At 43.1% G+C, this 24265-nt stretch overlaps 1 protein-coding gene across 1 annotated transcript in view; it reads left to right on the top strand.

Annotated features, from left to right (window-relative positions):
- The window catches only part of llgl2 (LLGL scribble cell polarity complex component 2), a 187104-nt gene that overhangs the window by 161702 nt on the left and 1137 nt on the right, over positions 1–24265 (top strand). Inside the window, exons 18-25 of the mRNA XM_041217423.1 lie at positions 1182–1298; positions 6722–6888; positions 11087–11351; positions 17723–17882; positions 18778–18830; positions 19889–19936; positions 20115–20172; positions 20614–20690. Coding sequence (XP_041073357.1) covers positions 1182–1298; positions 6722–6888; positions 11087–11351; positions 17723–17882; positions 18778–18830; positions 19889–19936; positions 20115–20172; positions 20614–20690 — 945 coding nt within the window. The remainder of the gene's footprint in view (positions 1–1181; positions 1299–6721; positions 6889–11086; positions 11352–17722; positions 17883–18777; positions 18831–19888; positions 19937–20114; positions 20173–20613; positions 20691–24265) is intronic.

Here is a 24265-nt window from a genome sequence, read left to right as displayed (position 1 = left end):
GAGAGATTATTACTGATTGAGCTGTTGATCCTGGGGATTAGTGACCACAGAGAGCTAGTTTAATCTAAATCTCAATTGGTGTGTCAGTGAAGTGCAATATTCCATGAATTGTATTTTTAGTGGGACCCCTTAAACCACTTCTATCCACCAGCTGATGCTGGATTATACAGTGGTGTAAGGAATTTTCAGTACACAGAAAACAGCAACAAAACCAGCACTCAATACCGATCCACTTGGAGCCAGTTTCTGTTACGGGTTCCGCACAGAGGGTGAACCTTAACCACTTCCAGTTCTGCGGGAGGGTATTGGCCACACGTAGGGTTGCCAACTGTGATTAAATGTATTTGTGGAAGTTTCATCACATGACTTGCTCCTGCACTCCAGCCATTTGTTGGCAAATACATCCATCTTTGTGACGTACTGCCTTCCTAGGCCAATTGCAAAGCCTAAAGACTCATTACCCAATTGGATGATGCTTGACTCAACTAAACAGCCTTTTTCCCCATTTTTTCAGATATAAAAATATTGAAAGAGAAAAGTTCAAAGAAAATCGCAAAAAAAAAACCCAACAATCTCAATCAATGTCCTGATCGTTTTTCTCCGGGGTTGCATAAATCAGTGAACTGGAGATTGATCTTCAATTCCTGGGGACTCCAGCCCAATCCTGGAGGGATGGCAACCCTAGCCACATGGAATTGGGAATCCCCTGTAGTTTTGGCCAATCACCAAATCCCAGAATAGATTCCAGGGGAACACCAGTTGTTGCATCCTGCCAGTGAGAGAACATTTCCTACTCTACAAAATAAAGACAGAAAATTCTGGAAATACTCAGCAGGTCTGGCAGTTTCTTGTGGAGAGAGAAACAGAGTTAATGTTTCAGGTTAATGGCCTGCTGAGTATTTCCAAAATTTTGTTTTCATTTCAGATTTCTAGCATCTGCAGTATATTGGTTTTGTTGCACTGTCTCTTATCTCCCCAACTAGTTTCCAGCCCATGTCACAAGGTTACCTCCAGTCCCATCACTTTTACTTTAGTTGATCTCCAGAACCTTATTAGATGCTTTCTGGAGGTTGATTGAGAAAATGTGGTAGAGCGACTAGATTCAGTCTAGTTACAGACTGGTAACTTTAAGCTGAACGTTGTACATGAAGCTGCTTTACTGAAGTATTTTTTTTTTGCAGGATCCTATCATGGGCCGTCACTGTGGGCTGGTACCAATGGTGGGACCATATTTGCATACACTATTCACATTCCGCCTGTGGAGAGGAGGATGGAGGAGCCAGTCACTGCAGCTCAGGGTGAGTGATTTTCCCCACCTCCTCATGGGGAAACCTTTGCCTAGTGATATCCCCCCACCTTGTGAGGGGGGTTTCTGCGTGAGTGATTTTTTTCACACCTTGCAGGGAGTGTTTGGGGTGAGTTTTAGGCCGTGCTGTAGTTCCTCTTGTGTTCTATCCATTGCTGTGTTGCTTTTGTGTTGTGTAGATGACTGTCCATTTGTGCAGCTCTCCTGTCGCACAGCTCAAGCGGTGAGCCCGTTGTGTGCTTTGGTCCTGAGTCACACGCACAGTTCTCTGAACTGGCGTTTACATAGAAACTAGGAGCAGGAGTAGGCCATTTGGCCCTTCGAGCCTGCTCCGCCATTCATTATGATCGTGGCTGATCATCCAACTCAATAGCCTGCTCCCACTTTCTCCCCATATCCTTTGATCCCTTTCGCCCCAAGAGCTATATCTAACTCCTCCTTGAAAACATACAATGTTTTGGTCTCAACTACTTTCTGTGATAACGAATTCTACAGGCTCACTGCTGTCTGGGTGAAGAAATTTCTCCTCATCTCAGTCCTAAATGGTCTACCCCATATCCTCAGACTGTGACTCCTGGTTCTGGACTCCCCCACCATCGGGAACATGCTTCCTGCATCTACCCTGTTAAAATTTTATAGGTTTCTATGAGATTCCCCCCCCCTTCATTCTTCTGAACTCCAGCGAATATAATCCTAATCGACTCAATTTCTCCTCATATGTCAGTCCTGCCATCCCATCAGTCGGGTAAACTTTCGCTGCACTCCCTCTACAGCAAGTACATCCTTCCTCAGATAAGGAGACCAAAACTGCACACAATATTCCAGGTGTGGTCTCACCAAGGCCCTGTATAATTGCAGCATGAACTGCTACCAGTGGGTGAAGAAAAATCACCAAGGTTCCTGCTTCTGATCCCCATCCGGTCGGTCCTCTTGGTGCTGCATGTGGGTGTTTAGGACAGAACTGGGCTACGTATGTACATGTGAGTTAGGAGCAGGGGTAGGCCCCTCAGCTCCTCAATTCTGTTCTGCCATTCAATAAGATCATAGCTGATCTGAATGTAACCTCAACCCCACATTTCTGCCTACCCCCAATAACCTTTCACCACCTTGTTAATCAAGAATCTATCTAGCTCTGCCTTAAAAATGTTCAGACTCTGCTTCTACTGCCTTTTGAGGACGAGAGTTCCAAAGACTTTCAATCCTCTTGGGAGAAAAAATTTCTCCTCATCCCTGTCTTAAATGAGCGACCCTTATTTTTAAACAGGGACTCCTAGTTCTAGATTCTCCCACAAGAGGAAACATCCTCCCCACAGCCACCTTGTCAAGACCCCTAAGGATCTTAAAGGTTTCAGTTAAGTCGCCTGGTACTCTTCTAAATTCCAGTGGATACAAGCCTAACCTGTCCAGCCTTTCCTCATAAGACAACCCGCCCATTCCAGGTATTAGTCTAATAAACCTTTTTGGAACTGCTTCTAATGCATTTACATCTTTTCTTTAAATAAGGAGACCAGTACTGCACACAATACTCCAGGTGTGGTCTCACCAATGCCCTGTACAACTGAAGCATAACCTCCCTACTTTTGTAATCAATTCCCCTCACAATAAACGATAACATTCTATTAGCTTTCCTAATTACCTGCTGTACCTGCATACTAACCTTTTGTGATTCATGCACTGGGACACCCAGATCCCTCTGAATCTCAGAGCTCTGCATTCTCACCATTTAGATAATAAGCTTCCTTTTTATTCTTCCTGCCAAAATGAACAATTTCATATTTGCCCACATTATACTCCATTTGCCAGATCTTTGCTCACTCACTTAACCTATCTGCGTCACTTTGTGGCCTCCTTATGTCCTTTTCAAAATTTACTTTCCAACCTATCCTTTGAGTCATCAACAAATTTAGCCACCGTTCCTTTGGTCCCTTCATCCAAGTTATTGATATAAATTGTAAAAAGCACTGATCCCTGTGGCACACCACTCGTCACATCCTGCTAACCAGAAAAAGACTCACTTATGCCAACTCTCTGCTTCCTGTTAGTTAACTAATTTTCTATCCATGCCGATATGTTACCCCCTACATTATGAGCTTTTATTTTCTGCAAAAACCTGTGATGTGGCACGTTATCAAATGCCTTCTGGAAATCTAAGTGCAGTACATCCACCAGTTCCCCTTTATCCACAGCACATCTGACTGCTTCAAAGAATTCCAATAAATTGGTTCAACACATTTTCCCTTTTACAAAATCACGTTGACTCTGCCTGATTGCCTTGAATTTTTCGAAGTGCTCTGCTATAACACCTTTAATAATAGCTTCTAACATTTTCCCTATAACAGATGTTAGGCTAACTGGCCTATAGTTTCCTGCTTTCTGTCTCCCTCCCTTTTTGAATAAAGGAGTTATAATTGCTTTTTTCCAATCTAATGGAACCTTCCCTGAATCTAGAGAATTTTGGAAAATTAAAACCAATGCGTCAACTATCTCACTAGCCATTTCTTTTAAGATCTTAGAGTCAAGTCCATCTGAACCTGGGGATTTGTCAGCCCGCAGCCCCAACAGTTTGCTCAATACCACTTCCCTGGTGATTGTAATTTTCCAGAGTTTCTCCCTCCCCTCCATTTCCTGATTTACAGTTATTTCCAGGATGTTACTTGTGTCCTCTAATGTGAAGACCAGAGCAAAATACCTGCTTAATTCCTCTGCCATTTCCCTACTTTCCATTATCAATTCCCCAGATGTACTCTCTATAGGACCAATGCTCACTTTAACTCTTTTCTTATTTAAATATCTATAGAAACTCTTACTATCCATCTTTATGTCACTACTAGAGAAAGCTAGCTACTCTTAATTTTTCCTTCCTTATTAATATTTTTGTCATTCTTTACTGTTCTTTATATTCTTTCCAATCTTCGGACCTGCCACCCATTTTTGCGTAATTATGTGATTTTTCTTTAAGTTTGATACTGTCTTCAACTTTTTTAGTTAACCACAGATGGTGGGCCTGCCCTGGGAATTTTTCTTTCTCACTGGAATGTATATATTCTATGAAAACCTAGGATTAATTGTTGATAACCTATCTCGTTGCGCTATACAAGGTCTAGTATAACGTGCTCCCTGGATGGATCCAGAATGTCCGGTTTTAAGAAACTATCCTGAAAACATACTATGATCTCCTCATTTATGCTACCTTTGCCCATCTGATTTTTCTAGCCTATATGTAGATTAAAATCCCCCATGATTATTGCTGTACGTTGCTGGCAAGCTCCCATTATCTCTTCCTTTATACTCTTATCTTACCGTGTAGTTACAATTAGAAGGACTATACACCACTCCCACAAGTGACTTCTTGCATTTATCATTCCTCATTTCAACCCAACCCAAACCACTCCTACATGCTGGAAATAATAGGGCAAATAGAAATAAATAAGTACGGTTTGATAGCTATTACAGAGACATGGCTACAAGATGACATAGATTGGGACTGAATATTGAAGGATACGGGACATTTAGGAAGGACAGGAAGTTAGGAAAAGGTGGAGGGGTGGCTCTATTAATTCATGATGGTTTAGCGCAATAGAGAGGGATGACCTAAGTTCAGGAAACCATGCAGGAGTGATTTAAGTCGAAATGAGGAATAATAGTTTCTTAAAACCGCACGTTCTGGAGCCAACCAGAGAGCAAGTTAACTAGATCTGGTATTGATAGGATTAATTGATAACCTCCTAGTTAGCAGCAATCAAACATGATTACATTTTACATTCATTTTGAGAGGGAAACAAATACGTCCAAGACTAGTACTTTAAACTTAAATAGGGGCAATTATGAAGGCATGAAAGCAGAGCTAGCTAAAGTGAACTGGCAAATGAGGTTAAGGGACATGTCAATAGAAGTTCAATGGCAGCCATGTAAAGGGAATTTCAGAATTCACAGAATATATACATTCCAGTGAGAAAGAAAAATTCCAAGGGCAGGCCCACCATCTGTGGTTAACTAAAACAGTTAAAGACAGCATTAAACTTAAAGAAAAATCACATAATTACGCAAAAACGGGTGGCAGGTCAGAAGACTGGAAAGAATATAAAGAACAGCATAAATGCTACGTGAGTTTAGATACAGACCCTTTAGTTTTATCCTTTTATTATTTTTGTAACGTCTAATCTTATCTGCTGATTTACTCTTAGAATTGTACTCAGTCCCTTTCTGTCACAGTCTGTTTATCATTTCCCATATTAATACCTGCCTCTCTTGCCTTGTCTCTACTCTTTAAAATCACTTTATTTATAACCAAATCACCCTAAAAGCCAAAGCGAGTGGCAGTTACTGAATGTATACTATTTCACAAACTTCATCCGTAATGGGTTGGTTATCTGTTGTATGTGATGTTCATTTTTATATTGATTATGAAAGTCGCTGTCTCTACCCTATACAAACTTCCTGAGGAAACCAGCTTGTCCCTTGCTATCTCTGAGCTCCTGCCACACCTCTGAATTTATAGGGAACAACACTTTGGGGTGTCTCAGACGTTCTCATTCCCAGATCATCAGACATTCCTTGATGTTGCTGTCTTATTATCAAAGAAAATTGTCAACAAATCAATGAATGCTTCATGCTTCAGTACAACTAAATACAGAATCCCTTCTTCCTTTGTATTTGATGAAGTCAGTCTGCTGTGGGGCAAAGTAACGTTGTATGAGCCAAATGGATTTTCATTCATCCAATCAAAGCACTTACAATAGAATTGGTTCTTTGTCACTCACAATCTCTCCAACTTCAATAAAAGAGCTAAACCCCTTCAAACACCAGGGAAACAGTACAGAATTTGCTACATCTATGCTGTCCACAGACTGCCTGTCACAGACAGTATGAAGAAAGTAACCCACCTGATCCCTGCCATTAAACAATACATTCATTGTTATCCACGTATGTTTAATATGTGATGGAGATTAGCACCTTAACAGTATAGTTCTTTCATTTGTGTGTTTTTGAAATAAACCAACTTTTAAAATTTGTTTGGCCCAGTTTATCCACTTCACTGACCCTCAACCAGACTGGGGTGTCTTGCATTACCATTCTTGCTAATGGACACAGCTCAAATCATTGGGATCCTTATCTCATGGATGGGCAGATGGTACAAAACTAACTTTGGGAAATAAGAAAGAGAGACTGAATCCAAGGGAGTGAATACTGAGGATAGGGGAAGGGGGCAGTGGAGAGCAGTGTGTGTTTTTACTGTATTACATGTAGTAGAAAAATACCAGCTTCATACCCTTTGAATTTGAGATCGAAACACTTGTGTTCCAATGATATTTATCAGTTGTTTGACCATTGCAAAATCTATGCAGAAATTTTAAGGTGAAACTCCAGAATCATTTCACTCACACACCACGTTAACTTATTCCACTATCTTTACAGCAAAGGAAATCCAATTAATGCACAGAGCCCCTGTGGTTGGTATCTTTATATTGGATGGTCGAGGAATTCTCCTCCCTGAACCACTAGAAGCAGCACATGACCTTTCCAAGAGCCCGGACATGCATGGGAACCACATGCTGCTGGTCATATCTGAGGAGCAGTTCAAGGTAATTGGTTCGATCCCACAAACTGAATCACAAAGAGGAGTCAGTCCATCCGGCCATTGTCTTTCAACCTTTCCCTGTTACTGAACACATTGCTCCAGCTTTCAGTCTTGAAGCTTATTGTTCAAAAACACAGCGTCAGAGATCACCATAAGTCCTCAATTAAAATAAAACATTCCAGATCAAATGCCGCTTTCCAGTTGGGTTTTTGGTTTACCTTATCGATAAACCTGGGCAATCAGCAAATTTTGAAGTTGGTTTATTTCAAACACATCCAGATTAAGGAACCTGCTGTACTCATTGGGACTAAGAAGCAGGAATAGGCCACTCAGCCTTTCAACTCTGCTCTGCCATTCAATACGATCATGGCTGATCTGATTGTGGTCTCAACTCCACCTTCCTGCCTGACTGTCTGTCTCGCACTCTCGTTCTCCCCCAAATAACCATATCAAAAATCCCTTTAACTCAGCCTTGAATAAAGTCAATGACCCAGCCTCCACTGTTTTCTGGAGAAGAGAATTCCACAGACTAATGACCCTCTGAGAGCAGGAAAAACATCTCCATCTCAGTCTTAAAAGGGAAACCTCTTATTCTTAAATTGTGTCCCCTAGTTCTAATGTCCTCCCACAAAAGGGAGCATCCTCCCGGTATCCAACATATCAATTCCCCTCAGGATCTTGTATATTTCAATAAGATCACCTTTCATTCTTCTAAACTCCAGTGGGTCAAAGCCCACCCTGTTCAACCTGTCTTCATAAAATAAGCCCTTTATCTTGAGTGAACCTGCTCTAAAGTGCTTCTAACACAATTATATCTTTTGTCAGATAAGGAGACCATAACTGTACACAGTACATACACCTCTAACTGAGGTCCTGTACAGCTGCAGTAAAATTTCCCTACTTTTATATTCCATTCCCCTTGCAATAAACACCAACATTCTATTTGCATTCTTAATCAATTACTGTATCTGCAAACTAACCTTTTGTAATTCATATACCAGGACACTCTGATCCCTCTGCACCGAGTTCTACAGTCGTCTCTCTCTCTTTAAATAATATGCTGCTTTCACGTCAAAGGGGACAAGTTTACATTTTCCCCATATTATGTTCCATCTGCCAAATGTTTGCCCACTCGCTTAACCTGTCTATATCCCTTTGCAGACTCCTTGTGCCCTCTTCACAACTCACTCTCCTGCCTATGTTTGTGTCATCGGCAAATTTAATCCCGTAATCCCAGTCATTGATATAGATTGTAAACAGTTGAGGCCCCAGCACTGATTGCCATGGCACTCTACTAGTTACAGTTTACCAACCCCAAAAAAGATCCATTTATCCCTACTCTCTGCTTCATGTTAGCTAACTAATCCTCTATCCTTGCTAATATGATACCCCCTACACCATGTGGTCTTATCTTATGAAGTAATCTTTGCTGTGGCACCTTCTCAAATGCCTTTTGGAAATTCAAGTACACCACATCTACAGGTTCCCCTTTATCCACCTCTGAGAAGTGGAGGTATAAATTATACCCAAACACAGTGCTCTCCCCTTTTCATGTCACTTAATTTCTCAATCTCATTCTGGTGAATCTTCATTGTCCTCTTTCTAGGGCTCTTATATTTTCATATTCATATACAACATACTGTAAGGGTGGTCTAACTAACATCTGAAGTACCTACAACATTTTTTTTCTCTAGCCGTTCAGTGATCCTATTAATTGTTTTATCAGTTTCTTTATGACCACCATATCCCCATGGGACTCATAACAAAAATAAAAATACCTGGAAAAACTCAGCAGGTCTGACAGCATCTGCGGAGTGGAACACAGTTAACGTTTCGAGTCCATATGACTCTTCAACAGAACTGAGGAAAAATAGAAAAGAAGGGAAATATAAGTTGGTTTAAGGTGGGGCAGGTAGAGCTGGATAGAGGGCCAGTGATAGGTGGAGATAGACAAAAGGACAACGAGGTACCTTCAACACCTCTTTGTCCTTTTGTCTATGACATCTTCTGGTTATCTCCACCTATCACTGGCCCTCTATCCAGCTCTACCTGTCCCAACCCCCCTTAAACCAGCTTATATTTCACCTCTTTTCTATTTTTCCTTAGTTCTGTTGAAGAGTCATATGGAGTCGAAACGTTAACTATGTTCCACTCCGCAGATGCTGTCAGACCTGCTGAATTTTTCCAGGTATTTTTATTTTTGTTTTGGATTTCCAGCATCCGCAGGTTTTTTGCTTTTATCCATGGGATTCATGTTCTTTACTGCCTCCTTGGTTGAATGTCATAGAAACATAGAAGATTTATGGCAGAGAAGGAAGCCATTTTCAGCCCTTCGTATCTGTGCTGGCTAAAAGAGTCATTTAGTCTAATCCCACCTTCCAGCTCTTGATCCATAGCCCTGTAGATTACAGCACTGCAAGTGCATGTCCAAATACTTAATAAATGCAGTGAGGGTTTCTGTATCTAGCACCCATTTGGCAGTCAGTTCCAGATCCACCCACCTGGTGAAAAATTACTCCCAAGTCCCCTCATCCATCTACCAATTACTTTAAATCTGTGGCCTCTGGTTATTGATCTCTCTGCTAATGGAAAAGGGTCCTTCATACCCACTGTATCTAAATGCCTCAATTTTATACACCTCAATTAAATCTTCCCTGTGCCTCCTCTGCTCCAGAGGAAAACAACCTAGCCTGTCTAATTTTTGCTCACGTCAATAATTCTCCATTCCTGGAACAGTGAGGGAGTGACTGCCTTTGACACCAAGACTTTATTTGCTGAGTGTGGCATCAAAGAACCCTAGCAAAATGAGTCAATGGAAATCAAGTGGAAAACTCTCCACCGGTTGGAGTCATACCTTGCACAAAGGAAGATGGTTGTAGTCGTTGGTCAATTGCATCAGTCCAAGGACATCACTGCAGGAGTTCCTCACGGTAGTGTCCTTGGCCCAACCATCTTCAGCTGCTTCATCAATGACCTTCCCGCCAACATAAGGTCAGAAATGGAGATGTTTGCTGATGATTGCATGATGTTCAGTACCATTCGTAACTCCTCAGATACTAAAGCACTCCATGTCCATATGCAGCAGGACTTAGAAAACATTTAGGCTTGGGCTGACAGGTGGCAAATAACATCCATGCCACACAAATCACAAGGCAATAAGCATGTCCAACAATAGACAATCTAACCATCACCCCTTGACATTCGATGGCATTACCATCGATGAATCCCCCACTATCAACAACACACAGATACCATTGACCAGAAACTGAACTGGATCATCCATAGAAATACTGTGCCTCCAAGAGCAAGTCAGAAGCTGGGATTTCTGTGGCGAATCACTCCCCTCCTGACTCCCCAAAGCCTGTTCACCATCTACAAGGCACAAGTCAGGAGTGCGATGGAATATTTTCCAATTGCCTGGATGAGAGCAGCTCCAACAGCGCTCAAGATATGCCACACCATCCAGTACCCTATGCAGATGTAGCACAGCCTCTCTTCTCTTATCCTCGGCCAATAAAGGAAAGTATCCCCTATGCCTGCTTGACCACCTTAGCTACCTGCCCTGTTGCCTTTATGGATCTGTGAACATGCACTCCAGGGTCCCGCTATTCATCTACAATTCTCAGTATCCTACCATTTATTGTGTATTCCTTGCCTTGTCATCCCCAAATGCATTACCTCACACTTCTCTGGATTCCATTTGCCAGTTTTCTGCCCACCTGACCTGTCCATTTATATTTTCCTGCAGTTGACAGCTATCTTTCTCACTATCAACCACACAGCAACTTTCATATAATCTGCAAACTTCTTAATCGTAACCCCTGCATTTAAGTCTAAATCCTGATATATACCACAAACAGCAAGAGACCCAGTATAGCGCCCCATTAGAAACAGCCTTCCAGTCAAGAAAGCACTTGTTTTGTTTTAGCTATGTACACAATGTTGTGCATGCTGGTCTTTGAGAAGGTGCAGTTGTTGCAGTCATAGGACTCCCTGTGTCCTACTGCTCTATTTCCCAGCTCTGGCACTGTCTTCATTAAATGCTGTATTATCCTTTGACATCTGAACTAGAGTTCTAGACATTAGCCATAAGCTCTGCACTCTGCTGCTGTTCAACCACCCCACAAACCTGCCCTGTACAATGAGCAGTCGTGTCTGGTTCAACTGCGAAGTGCTCTAATTATCCTCCTCTCTGTTGACAGATATTCACACTACCAAAAGTCAGCACGAAAACTAAATTGAAGCTGACGGCACTGGAAGGGTCCCGGGTGCGGAAAGTGTCAGTGGCCAGTTTCAGCAGTAGTCGAGTGGAGGATTACAGTGAGAATGGGCTTCTGGTGCTGACAAACCTCGGTGATATTCAAGTCGTTTCTCTCCCTGTGCTTCGAACTCAAGTTCGGTACGAATGCATCAGGAAAGAGGACGTCAGTGGAATTGCATCTTGCGTCTTCACAAAGTCTGGGCAAGGTAAGGTTTCATGGTGCTGGCTTGTGTTGTCCTATACCATACGAGAGGAATTCACTCACTGGCAAAACCTGCATTAATTGGAAAATGGTTTTTCTAAGTGAGTAGTTTATATCAGCTTTCTGATACAATCAGAATGCAGTACTTCAGCCAAGCTGGGGCTGCAGGTTTTGTTCAAGGAAGCAGAGTGAATTACCAGGACCCTGTGTAATAACAAATCTGCTGAGCAATAATTTTATTTTAGAACGAGAAATTCCTAATCTATCACGTAGTAAATCATAATCCATAAAATGAACACTCTTGGTCTGCATCCTCCCAAATCCTAATGGCTCTCCCTCCCCGCTGTTTCCTTCCCCCCCCACCTCCCACTTGTGGTTTCATCCAGCGATGAGAAATTTCCACCCATCGGCAGAATTCCACCCTCCATCTGGTCCAGGGGGGACGGTTAATCCGCTTCTCTCTTTTGAATCTGCCGCCAATCTGACTGACTTTCTATGATTGGGAGATGCAAAGGCCACATCCCCAGAGAGAGACAGGGGACTTGGGGTGATGCGCTAATTACAGTGTGTGGGTGGGGGAGAGGGGCTTCAAGGAATCTGTTGCCACCAGGGAGTATAGAGAATTTAGATGAAACCTACATGAGTACAGAAAATAACATTTTTACAAAATACTTCAAATAAATATGAAAATATGTTTTTAATTTAATTATTATATGTTAATCTGGGAGAACTTTAATAACATACCAAATATTGCTATGCAGCTCTATTGCTCAGAATCACTGAATGCTTATGGTGCATACTCGGCCCATCAAGTCTGCAATGGCTCTCTGAAACAGCATTCTACCTAGTACCATTCTCCTGCCTTATCCCTGCACAATCTTTCTTTTCAGATAGAAATCCAATTTCCTTTTAAATACCTCGATCAAACCTTCCTCCACCACCACCTCAGGAAGTTTGTTCCAGACTACAACCACCCTCTGGGTGAAAAAGTTTTTCCTCTCAGTACTTTTATTCCTTTTGCTAATTATTTTGAATCATCTTTGCCCTCTAGTTCTTGATGCTTTCTTGAGTGGTAACAGTTACTCACGATTTACACCCTCTATGCCCCTCAAGATTTTGAATACCTCTATCAAGTCTCCTCTGAGCTGCCTTTTCTCCAAGGAAAACAGTCCAAACCTCTAGTCTATCCTCATGGCTACAGTTCTTTATCCCTGGAATCATTCTTGTGAATCTCCTCTGTACTCTTTTCAATGCCTTCACATCCTCCCTCAAGTATGGTGCCCAGAACTGGATGCAGTATTCCAGATGAGGTCTAACTGGTGTCTTATACAAGTTCAGCATGATCGCTTTACTCTTATACTCAATGCCCCTCTTAATAAAGCCTAAGACACCAAATGCTTTATTCACTGCTCTCTCAACATGCCCTGCATCTTCAGTGTACATGTACATAGATCATTGAGGTCTCTCTGTGCCTGCACCTCCCTTTAGAGTTTCTCCCTTTATTTTATACTGTCTCTCCATATTCTTCCTGCCAAAATGAATCACCTCACACTTCTCTGCATTGACCTTCATCTGCCACTTGTCTGTCCAATCCACCAGCATGTCTGTCCTTTTGAAGTTCAAGACTATCATCATCACAGTTGACAACCTTCGTACCGTCTGCAAATTTTGAAATCATACCCTGAATGCCACAACTCTAGGTTATTAATATATATCAGGAAAAGCAGGGGTCCCAACACTGACCCCTGGGGAACTCCATTACAAAGCTTCTTCCAATCTGAAAATCAATCATTTATCGCTACTCTGTTTCCTGTCATTTAGCCAATTTCTTATCCATGGGTCTACTTTCCCTTTTATTCCATGAGATAGAATTTTGTTCACAAGTCTGTTGCATGACACTGTATCAAATACCTTTTGAAAATCCTTATACACCACATCAACAGCATTGCCCTTATCAACCTTCTCTGTTACCTCTTCAGAAAACTCCAAGTTAGTTAAACTTGATTTTCCCTTAATGAATCCAGGCTGGCTTTCCTTAATTATCCTGCACTTGTCTAAGTGATTATTCATTTTGCCCAAACTATAATTTCCAGAAGTTTCCCTGCCAGTGAAGTCAAACTGACTAGTCTGTAGTTGCCGGCTTTGTCCTTGCACCCCTTTTTGAACAAGGATGTAACATTCGCAATTCCCCAGTCCCCTGGCACCTTCCCTGTGTCTAAAGAAGACGTGAACATTATCACTAGTGCCTCTGCAATTTCCACTCTCATTTCTGTCAGTACCCATGGATACATCTCATCTGGTCCTGGTTTCATCTATTTTATGTTAAGATAGCCTTTTTAACACCTCTTCCTTCTCAATTGTAAATTCTTCTAGTGTACCAGTTACCTCCCCTTCCACCTTGCCTTGGGTCGCATCTTCTTCCTTTAAGAAGCTGGTGGTGAGTTTGAATGGTGTCACTTTGGAAAATGGCAGTGCTTTGTAAACTGTAGTCCTTTGCTGAATTATATACATGCAAAGCGAAGCAATGTCATGTTCTGTTGTTAGTTTGGACCATGTCCTGTATTATATGCATCAACTTTCAAACATATCTAGCAACTCCAAAACTGGGCATCGATAAGGCACCATGGGCCATCAGCAGCAGAATTGTATACAACCACAATCTGTAACTGCATATCCCCTACTCCACCATTACTGGTTCAGTGAAGCCTGGTTCAATGAAGAGTGCAGGAAGCTGTGCAGGAGCGGCACCGGGCATGCCTAAAAATGAGGTGTCAACCTGGTGAAGCTACAGCACAGGACTACTCACATGCCAAACAGTGGAAGCAGCATGTGATGGACAAAGCTAAGCAATCCACAACCAATGGATCAGATCTAAGCTCTGCAGTCCTACCACATCCAGTCATGACTGGTGGTAGATAATTAAACAACTAACTAGAGGAGGAGGCTCCACAAATATCCCCATCCTCCATGATGGGGGCGCCCAGAACATCAGTGCCAGAGACCAGGCTGAAGCAGATGATCCATCTCAGTCTCTTCCTGACATCCCAACCATCATAGGTGTCAGTCTTCAGCCAATTTGATTCACTCCATGTGAGGTGAAGAAACAGCTGAAGGCACTGGATACTGCAAAGGTTATGGGCCCTGACAACATTCCAGCAATAGTACTGAAGATTTGTGCTCCAGAACTAGCTGCACCCTTACCCAAACTGTTTCAGTACAGCTACAACGCTGGAAAATTGCCCAGGTATGTCCTGTCCACAAAAAGCAGGACAAATCCAACCTGGCCAAATTACCAGCCTATCAGCCTACACTCTATCATCTGCAATGTGACAGAAGGGGTAGTCAACAATGCCATCAAACGGCACTTACTTAGCAATAACCTGCTAAGTGACGCTCAGTTTGGGTTCCATCAGACCACTCAGCCCCTGACCTCATTACAGCCTTGGTCCAAACATGGACAAAAGACCTGAACTCGAGGTGAAGTGAGAATGACTGCCTTTGACATCAAGGTAGCCTTTGACCAAGTATAGCATCAAGGAGCCCTAGCAAAACTGGAGTCATTGGGAATCAGGGGGAAAGCTCTCCACTGGTCATACCTAGCATAAAGGAAGATGGTTGTGGTTGTTGGAGGTCAATCATCTCAGTTCCAGGACATCACTGCAGGAGTTCCTCAGGGTAGTGTCCTCGGCCCAACAATCTTCAGCTGCTTCATCAATGACCTTCCTTCCATCATAAGGTCAGAAGTGGGGTTGTTTGCTGGTATTTGCACAATGTTCAGCACCACTCGTGACGACTCAGATACTGAAGCAGTCCATGTCTGTAAGCAGCAAGACCTGGACAGCATTCAGGCTTGGGCTCATAAGTACCAGGCAATGACCATCTTCAACAAGAGAGAATCCAACCATCTCCCCTTAACACTCAATAGCATTACCATTGCTGAATCCTCCACTATCAACATCCTGGGGGTTACCATTGACCAGAAACTGAACTGGATCAGCCATATAAATACTGTGGCTACAAGAGCAGGTCAGAGGCTGGGAATTCTGTAGACAGTAATTCATCACCTGACTCCCCAAAGCCTATCCACCATCTAAAAGGCACAAGTCAGGAGTTTATTTTATTCATTTATGGAATGTGAGAATTGCTAGCTAGGCCTACTTGCCCGTGAGAAGGCAATGGTGAGCTGCCTTCTTGAACTGCGGCAGTCCACGTGTGATGGAATACTGTCCACTTACCTGGATAAATGTGGTTCCAACAACACTCAAGAAGCTGGAGACCATCCAGGACAAAGCAGCCTGCTTGATTGACATTCCAGCCACCACCTTGAACATCCACTCCCTCTAGCATAGTGGCAGCAGTGTGTATCATTTACAAAATGCACTACAGCAACTCACCAAGGCTCCTTCTACAGCATCTTCCAAACCTGTGACCTCTACCATCCAGAAGGATGCATGGGAACACCACCACCTGGAAGTTCCCTCCAAGCCACACCATCCTGACTTGGTGTTATATCACTGTCCCTTCACTGTCATTGGGTCATACTCCTGGAACTCCCTCCTTAACAGCACTGTCAGTGTACCTACACCAGATGGACTGCAGCAGTTCAAAAAGGTAGCTCACCACCACCACCTCAAGAGCAATAGAATGGGTAATAAAAATGCTGGCCTATTCAGCGATGCTCACATCCCATGAAAGAATCAAACAAAACTGCATTGAATGCTGAAATGCTGACGTCACTTTGGTGATTTTATACAAAGCATCGCTAAAGGTAATAAAGGTAAACAAAGGGAAAACTAATATTTCTACCCCTTTGATGTCTAATTCCAGCCATTTAAAGTGGCCAAGAAGCATTTACATTTCACTATAAAGCATAAAATGATCTATAATTACCTGATTCCTTATTGTTCTGATCCCAGCTGATGTTACTACTTGACAAATTGGATCTCAGGGTGGAACCCAACTTGATAGATTCTAACTTTTATTTTTTATTCAGATATATGGAGGGTGGCTATAGAACAAAGTCACAGGAGTCAGTTGATGATCTTTTAACAAAAGACTAAAACGATTTATTAAACAAGAAAAGACTAACTATATTACAATACTCCTTCGTCCACAATTATACCCTTTACAGATATGTACAGATTTGTAAGGATAACACAAGTTACAAAAGCTATCTTATACTCTAATATTCACAGTAAGTATACAGTCCATGTAAACCAATTGGCGACCTGTGGTCAGACACACCATACTCTGAAACCAAGTGACAGATGCCACCCCAAAGATACTATGGATCTTTCATCAGCTGCAGGCACTTGTCACACCGGAGCCAACTGGTCTCACTGAACTCCATCTTTCACACGAGGGTTCCCAAACTCCACTCTTGAGAACTCACTTTGGAATCTTCTCCCAAATGATACTTTGTCTCCGGTGCCTTCCACAAGGACCCACCTCAAGGGTTTTGAACCCTCCTTCCTATGTCCCTGTGCCCTGGATTGCAACGTGCATTCAAGCCCCGTCTTCCACACAGTCTCTCTCAGATACTCAGCCATGCCAACAGAACACCACTGCTTCATGTGCCCATAGTACAGAGTCACCAACTTTTGTCTGGATCCTTGGATCTTCTGGCTGCTTGCAAGCTCACTTTGCCTTAAGCCGGCTTCCTGCAGCTTTCTCTCTTTAATTCAAAGCCTTCCCTCTGTTCATTGCTCTCACTTCCACTAAACAGGACCTGTTCCCTATTCCTGTTCTTGTTCCTTGACTTAACTGTCTTCCTGGGGCTTTCTTTTGTCCCCATTCATTGGTTTCTGGGACTTTCTGCTTCTCTTTTGGGACCTATTCCCTGCAGCTCCCTTCTTGCCTGCTCTGGCAGTTTCTGTGGAATGATCCTACCAACTAAACTCAAACTGCTTTGTTGTTTCTGTTTTTCTGGCCCCTGTTGCTAGGCAACAGCAGAGCGTTCCCTACTTCGTTTTAACTTCCCTAATCCACTTCAAGGGTCATAAAACCTCATTAAAATGCAGTTATACAAACAAACCCACAGACTTGCAGGTGACATTCTCCCAGAGAAAAATTCTAAATGAAACTAGACCCAGATTTCACCCTTTTAACTCACAAATAAAACGTATAAATTAAACTCTAACTTAAAAGCTAAATCTTAAACTTAAAGTTATAGCTTATTCCTAACACCCACCAATACAAATGTAAATTACTTAAAACTATTTCTAGTTCCTAACATTATCTCACACAATTTCAGTGCTTTTGTCTTTGGACACTTGCTCCAGGTTCCATCTGGATTGCCTGCAAGTGTCTGGAGGATGTTCATGTCACCTGGAACATCAGTGACTAATCCTGCAATATCTGTTTCTGCAATTTCAGGTTTTTACCTCATTTCTCCCTCGGAGTTTGAGAGGTTCTCAGTTTCATCGAAGTGGGTAGTGGAACCGCGATGCGTCATTGACATTGATGAGGGAGTTGGAATTAGGACTTCCCAACGGAGAGCAGTGCAAGATGGAGCTGTCATAAAAGCCAATTCCATGTAAGTCTGACATACTCAGCCCAGTCGCTCACTCCAGGGGGGTGAGTCAGGAACTGAAAGTCACAGTGACTTTCTCATTTGTTTAATCCCACTGGTCCTGACATTCAGCAATGTTCCTGCCTCCAGCGGAGGACTGAAAACAGCAATTGATCGGTTGTAAATGTTGAATTTGAGATTAATCTATTTCTGTTAACCAAAAGGTTCCAAGGGATATAAAGGCAGCCATGATCTCATTGAATGGCAGAACAGACTCAAGAGGCTAAATAGCTACCTCCTATTCATGTGTTCCTTGGACTTCAGGCTCAATCTCCAGGAGTGTGTGTCTGTTTGGTGATGTGTAGAGGTCATTCCTCCAATGGAGGGTGTCTTGGTTCTGGACTTGAGGTTGTAATGGTGCTGTTCGCTGTCTGCTGACTTGAGATGTCTAGTCTGGTGATCCACTGCAGTCACTGTTGTCAGTAGTTGAGTCAATGTGAATGTTTGTGTCATCCAAATCCATTGCCATGCTGCAAGCAGGGCTTTGACCCTTTACTCCTCCCTGGGAGTAAATGCTAAATACTTATAAAGCACGAAAGTCTGACCTGGACAGAAAGTAACACTCCTAATAAGCTACTGCATTGATTATTCAGAGTTGCCTCTGAAGTTCTGTGGGATTTTCTGAAGACACGAAAAATGTTTAAATAATGTTTAAATGTTAAGTTCTTTCTGTTTTCAGTCTACACCTTATTGTGTTTGAATTGTACTAGGGACTTGTATTACGTGCAGCCAAGTAACTCCTTTCCATGTACTGATGTGTTTAGTGAGTTCCAAGCCATTCCTGTTGAATCTGTCGGTAATATTTTATTTGGAGACACAAACATCCTTTAAGAGAATGTTGATTACTGTTGATTCACAGGGAAGTGGAGCATTCGCAGCAGATGCCTGGATTGAGCAGGAGTGAGGATGATGGTAAGTCAGTCTGATAAAGTCAGCCTATTCTGAGAATATTGTTATCAGTGGGATCTGGACAGAGAACAAAGAGCCTGCTATGCTTGAGAGAGAATATGTCTGTAAACACACTGCAGATGCAAGGGGAGAATTCCTTCCTGATATCCCCATTAGCATTAGGCTGCAACACACACATTGCAATCCTGATTCCACTATTTCTCACTCTCATTCTGTCTGTCTTGCTCACTTTTTCTGGCATTTTTGCACAAGCTCACACTCGAACGTGCTCAGTCACTGACTCTCTGGATAATGATCTGACCTGATCTTTTTCCCTTGCCTTCACTAATTGTAGTATCCATTTCAACACCCATTACTGCTCAGGAAATTGAGGCATTGCATGGGTTTGGCTAGTGGGACATTCGCTGAAAGCCATGCCTGACCCATTGCAAAGATTGTGCTGATTCTGTCCTATAAACTCTTGTTTTAGACTCCGGGTGTCTATTACAGGCATCAAGTGCCACTTGAAGCCACACATTGCACGGTATTGTGATTTCTGTAAAGTTTGTAAAATTGGGTACCTCACTCAGGCTCATTCTCATTGAAGGAAGAACTGACTAGTAAATGTCTGGGACAGGCCACCGTAACTCCTGCTAACTGTCGCTGACTTTGGTCATTCCCTAAAATACTGTGCAATACTGAGAGCAGGAATTATTTGGTTTAGTTTCTGAGAAATCCCATCCTTAAAGCAACTCGTCAGGAGGGAGGAGCAATTTAATGTTTTAGTACCACCTTCTGCAGTATGACTGACCAGGAAACATTCCCAATCTTAACCACCTTCCATTAGGTATATTGGAAGGATTTACAGGCTAATAATCAACAAGCTTGGCCACATTATGAACACACCTTCCGTGGCATCTGGTCCTGAAGCAGGATTTGAACCCAGAGTTTCTGACCCAGAGGTAGGGACGGTACTGTTACACCAAAAAACCTCCATACCATTAAATATATGATATAAAATATTAGATGATAGACCCAGTAGTCAGTGAGGTCTCAAATTGATCTACGATTTCTTCCACCAGGAAGGAAAGCGGTGGAGATCATGGAACATGCACTGCTTAATGATGAGAGTAAGTAGTCAGAGGTTTTCCAAACTATGTCTCCTCAGGTGTTTCTGGCCTACATCTATCTGTCTGTGGGTGTTACATGCCTGTGGAGTGGGGGTGGGGAGGGGCATGCCCCAGTGGTGGGGGTTAGTGTGAGAGTTTGATTGTGTTCTAACTGCACAATTGTCTGTCTGTTTTTCAGGAGTTTTACTGGAGATTCAGAGCACACTCGAGTCTGAATCGGCTGTAACTGACAGATTGTAGGTATTGTTGCTGGGAGAGCATTGTGGGGGGGGGGGGATGAAGGATTGGGTGGGGGGGGAGGATGAGGGATTGGGTGGGGGGGGGCAGAAGTGAGGGAGGACAAGGGTGGGGGGAGGAGAGGGGGGGAACAGTGGGATCAGAGGGAGTATAAGGGTGGGGGTGAGAGAGAGGAGGGTGCTGAGGGGAGGAAGAGAGGTGGGGAGAGGAGGAGGGAGGAGGCTTGAGAGAAGAGGCTGGAAGTGCAGCACTGGCAGCAGAGGAAGGAGAGTGGTACTGGAGGGGTCTGGGGTAGGAGATGGTGTAACTATGGCCTGTGACATTTGCAAATTTCTGGTGCAGTTTATATACAGGGATGGGGTTATGGTGAGTTTTCATACTTTTGGGTAACCCGATGGAGTTTGATACTCAGTATGGAGAGATGTGACTTTCTGTTACAGGAGTTTTGGGCACCTGGATAGGAACTCGAAGAATGTGGCTGGGGTACAGCCTCAGAGGCAAAGGATGATTAATGGAGGTGGGTACAGTTAGAAAATCATGTCTTGGGGGACACACCATTTGATTATAGAGAAATAAAATGTTATCTCAAGTGTTAAACAGTTCTCCAAGATCTTTAGGACCTAGCATTAACTCACCTTCTGGGAAAGTTGTGGCTAACGGAATAACTATCTCATAGACTCATGGACGTTTACAGCACAGAAGGAGGCCATTTGGCCCATCGTGTTTGTGCCAGTCAACAAAGATTTGACTACACTAATCCCATTTTCCAGCGCATGGCCCTTAGCCCTGGAGGCTATGGAAACGCAAGTGAATATCTAAATACTTATTAAATGTTATGAGAGCTTCTGACTCAACCACCCTTTCAGGCAGAGAGTTCCAGACTCCCACCACCCTCTAGGTGAAAAATATTCTCCTCAACTTCCCTCTTAGCTTTCTACTTCATGCCTTAAATCTATGCCCCCTGGTTATTGACCCCTCTACTAATGGAAAAAGTGCCTTCCTATCCACCCTATCTATGCCCCTCATAATCTTACACACCTCTATCAGGTCCCCTCTCAACCTTTGCTGCTCCAAGGAAAACAACTCCAGCCTATCCAATCTTTCCTCCTAGCTCAGACCCTCCAGCCCAGGCAGCATCCTGGTAAATCTCCTCTGCACCCACTCCAGTGCAATCACACCCTTCCTATAAATGTGGTGACCAGAACTGCACGCAGTACTCCAGTTGTGGCCTAACCAGCGTTTTATACAGTTCCAGCATAACCTCCCTGCTCTTGCCTTTATTAGTTGAGATATAGAATACAGGTATCCCATATGCCGCCTTAACCACCTTATCGACCTGCCCTGCTACCTTCAGGGATCTGTGGATATGCACACCAAGGTCCCTCTGATCTTCAGTACTTTCCAGGGTCCTACCATTCATAGTGTAATCCCTTGTCTTGTTATCTCTCCCCAAGTGCATAACCTCACGCTTTTCTAGGTTAAATTCCATTTGCCACTGCTCTATCCACTGACTTGTCCATTGATATTCTCCTGCAGTTTACAGCTATCCTCCTCACTATTTACCACTCTACCAATTTTCGTGTCATCTGCAATCTTCTTGATTATACCCCCTACATTTAAGTCCAAATCATTTATGTACACCACAAAAAGCAAGGGCCCCAGCATCGAGACCTGTGGGACCCCACTGGAAACAGACATCCAGTCACAGAAACATCCCTTTACCATTACCCTCTGCTTCCTGCCTCTCAGCCAATTTTGGATCCACTTTGCTTTGGATCCCACGGGCTCTTACTTTTTTGACTAGTCTGCTATGAGGGACCTTATCAAAAGCCTTGCTAAAATCCATGTCGACCACATCAAATGCATTAACCTCATCAACACACCTGGTCACCACCTCAAAAAATTCAGTGAAATTTGTCAACACGACCTTCCCTTAACAAATCTATGCTGACTATCCCTGATTACTCTGTGTCTGTCCAAGCGCAGATATATTCTGTCCCTCAGAATTCTTTCTAGTAACTTCCCCACCACCAAGGTTAGACTGACTGGCCTGTAATTTCCTCCCTTTTTAACAATAGGACAACGTTAGCAGTCCTCTGGCACCTCACCTGTTGAAAATTACTAGCAAGGCCCCTGATATCTCTTCCCTTGCCTCCCTCAACAGCCTGGGACACATCTCATCTGGGCCTGCGGATTTATCTACTTTTAAGGCCACTAAACCCACTAGTACCTCCTCTCTCTCTCTATGTTAATTTCCTCTAATATTTCACAGTCCTCCACCCTGATGTCTATATCTGCGTCGTCCTTTTCCATTGTGAAGACTGACACAAAGTATTCATTGAGGACTGTACCCACCTCTTCTGGGTCCACAGACACATTACCTCTATGGTCCATAATTGGCCCGACTCTTTCCCTAGTTATTCTCTTGCTCTTTATATATTTTTAAAAACCCGTTGGGTTTTCCTTTATTCTACCTACCAATGCTTTCTCATGCACTCTTAGCTTTCCTACTTTCCTTTTTAAGTTCCCCTCTGCACTTTTTATACTCCTCCAGGGACTCTGGCGTATTGAGCCCTCGGTATCTGCCATAAGCTTCTCTTTTTTTCTCAATCCTAACTTTTATGTCCTTTGACATTCAGGGTTCTCCAGACTTGGTCCCCTGCTTTGTCTTTATGGGAACATATTTGCCCTGTAGTCTCACTATTTCCTCCTTGAATGCCTCCCACTGCTCTGACACAGTTTTATCTGCAAGTGGCTGCTCCCAGCCCACTGTCCACTTGGGCCAAACCATATCTCATCTAGTAAAATTAGCCTTTCCCCAGTTTAGAACTTTTATTCTTGGCCCAACTTTATCCTTCTCCATAACTATCCTAAATCTAACTGAGTTATGGTCACCATCTCCAAAATGCTCCCCTGACACTGACACGCTTTCCACCTGCCTGGTCTCATTTCCGAATATTAGGTCCAGAACTGCCCCCTCGTTGTTGGGCTTTCTACGTACTGGCTAAAAAAGTTCTCCTGGATGCAATTTAAGAATTTTGCTCCCTTCCTACCTTGTACACTAAAATTATCCCAGTTAATATTTGGGTAGTTAAAATGCCCCTACTATACTGCGCTATTATTCTTACACTTCTCTGAAATTTGATTACATATTTGATCTCCTATCTCTCCCTGACTGTTTGTTTGGGGGCCTATAGTACACACCCAACAGCGTGTTTACCCCCTTTTGTGTTTTTTACTTCCACCCATATGGCCTTATTTGATGATCTTTCCAAGATATCATCCCTCCTCACTGCTAATTGATTCCACGATCAATATTGTGAACCCCCTTCCTCTCCTATCTCCCTCTCTATCTTGTCTGAATACCCTATAACCAGGAATGCTGAGCTGCCAATCCTGCCCTTTTAGCCAAGTCTTGGTTATAGCTCTGATATCATACTCCCACGTGTCTTATTCTGCAGACTCCTTGCATCAAAATATATTCCATGTAACCTTGCTAAACTCACTTCTTTCTTATCTAGCCTATATTGCCTCTGCCTTCCAGACTCACTCACTAGTGTTTTAACTTCTAATTCCATCTCAGCTTCTCTCCCCTCTGAACTACTTTTCAGGACCCCAATCCCCTGCTAATTTAGTTTAAACCCACCCCAACAACATTAATAAACCTCCCCGCAAGGATGTTGGTCCCGTTCCTGTTCAGATGTAACCTGTCCAACTTGTACAGGTCCCACCTCCCCCGGAAATGATCCCAATGTCCCAGGAATCTAAAGCCCTCCCTCCTGCACCGTCTCTCCAGCCACGCATTTATCTGCTTTATCCTTCTGTTCCTATACTCTCTACTGCAGGATGCTGGGAATATTCCGGAGACTACTGCCTATGAAGTCCTGCTTTTCAATTTCCTGCCTAACTCCTTAAATTCTGCTTGCAGGACCTCATTTCTCTTTCTTCCTATGTCATTGGTCCTAACATGGACCAGGACCTCTGGCTGTTCACCCTCCCCTTTCAGAATACCCTGCAGCTGTTCCGTGACATCCTTGACCCTGCCATCCAGCAGGCAACATACCATCCTGGAGTCACATCTACGGCCACAAA

This window comes from Carcharodon carcharias, chromosome 22 (genome assembly GCF_017639515.1).
Source record: "Carcharodon carcharias isolate sCarCar2 chromosome 22, sCarCar2.pri, whole genome shotgun sequence".
NCBI lineage: Eukaryota > Metazoa > Chordata > Chondrichthyes > Lamniformes > Lamnidae > Carcharodon > Carcharodon carcharias.
Note: the sequence above shows the minus strand (reverse complement) of the source record. Positions and strands in the feature narration are given on the sequence as shown.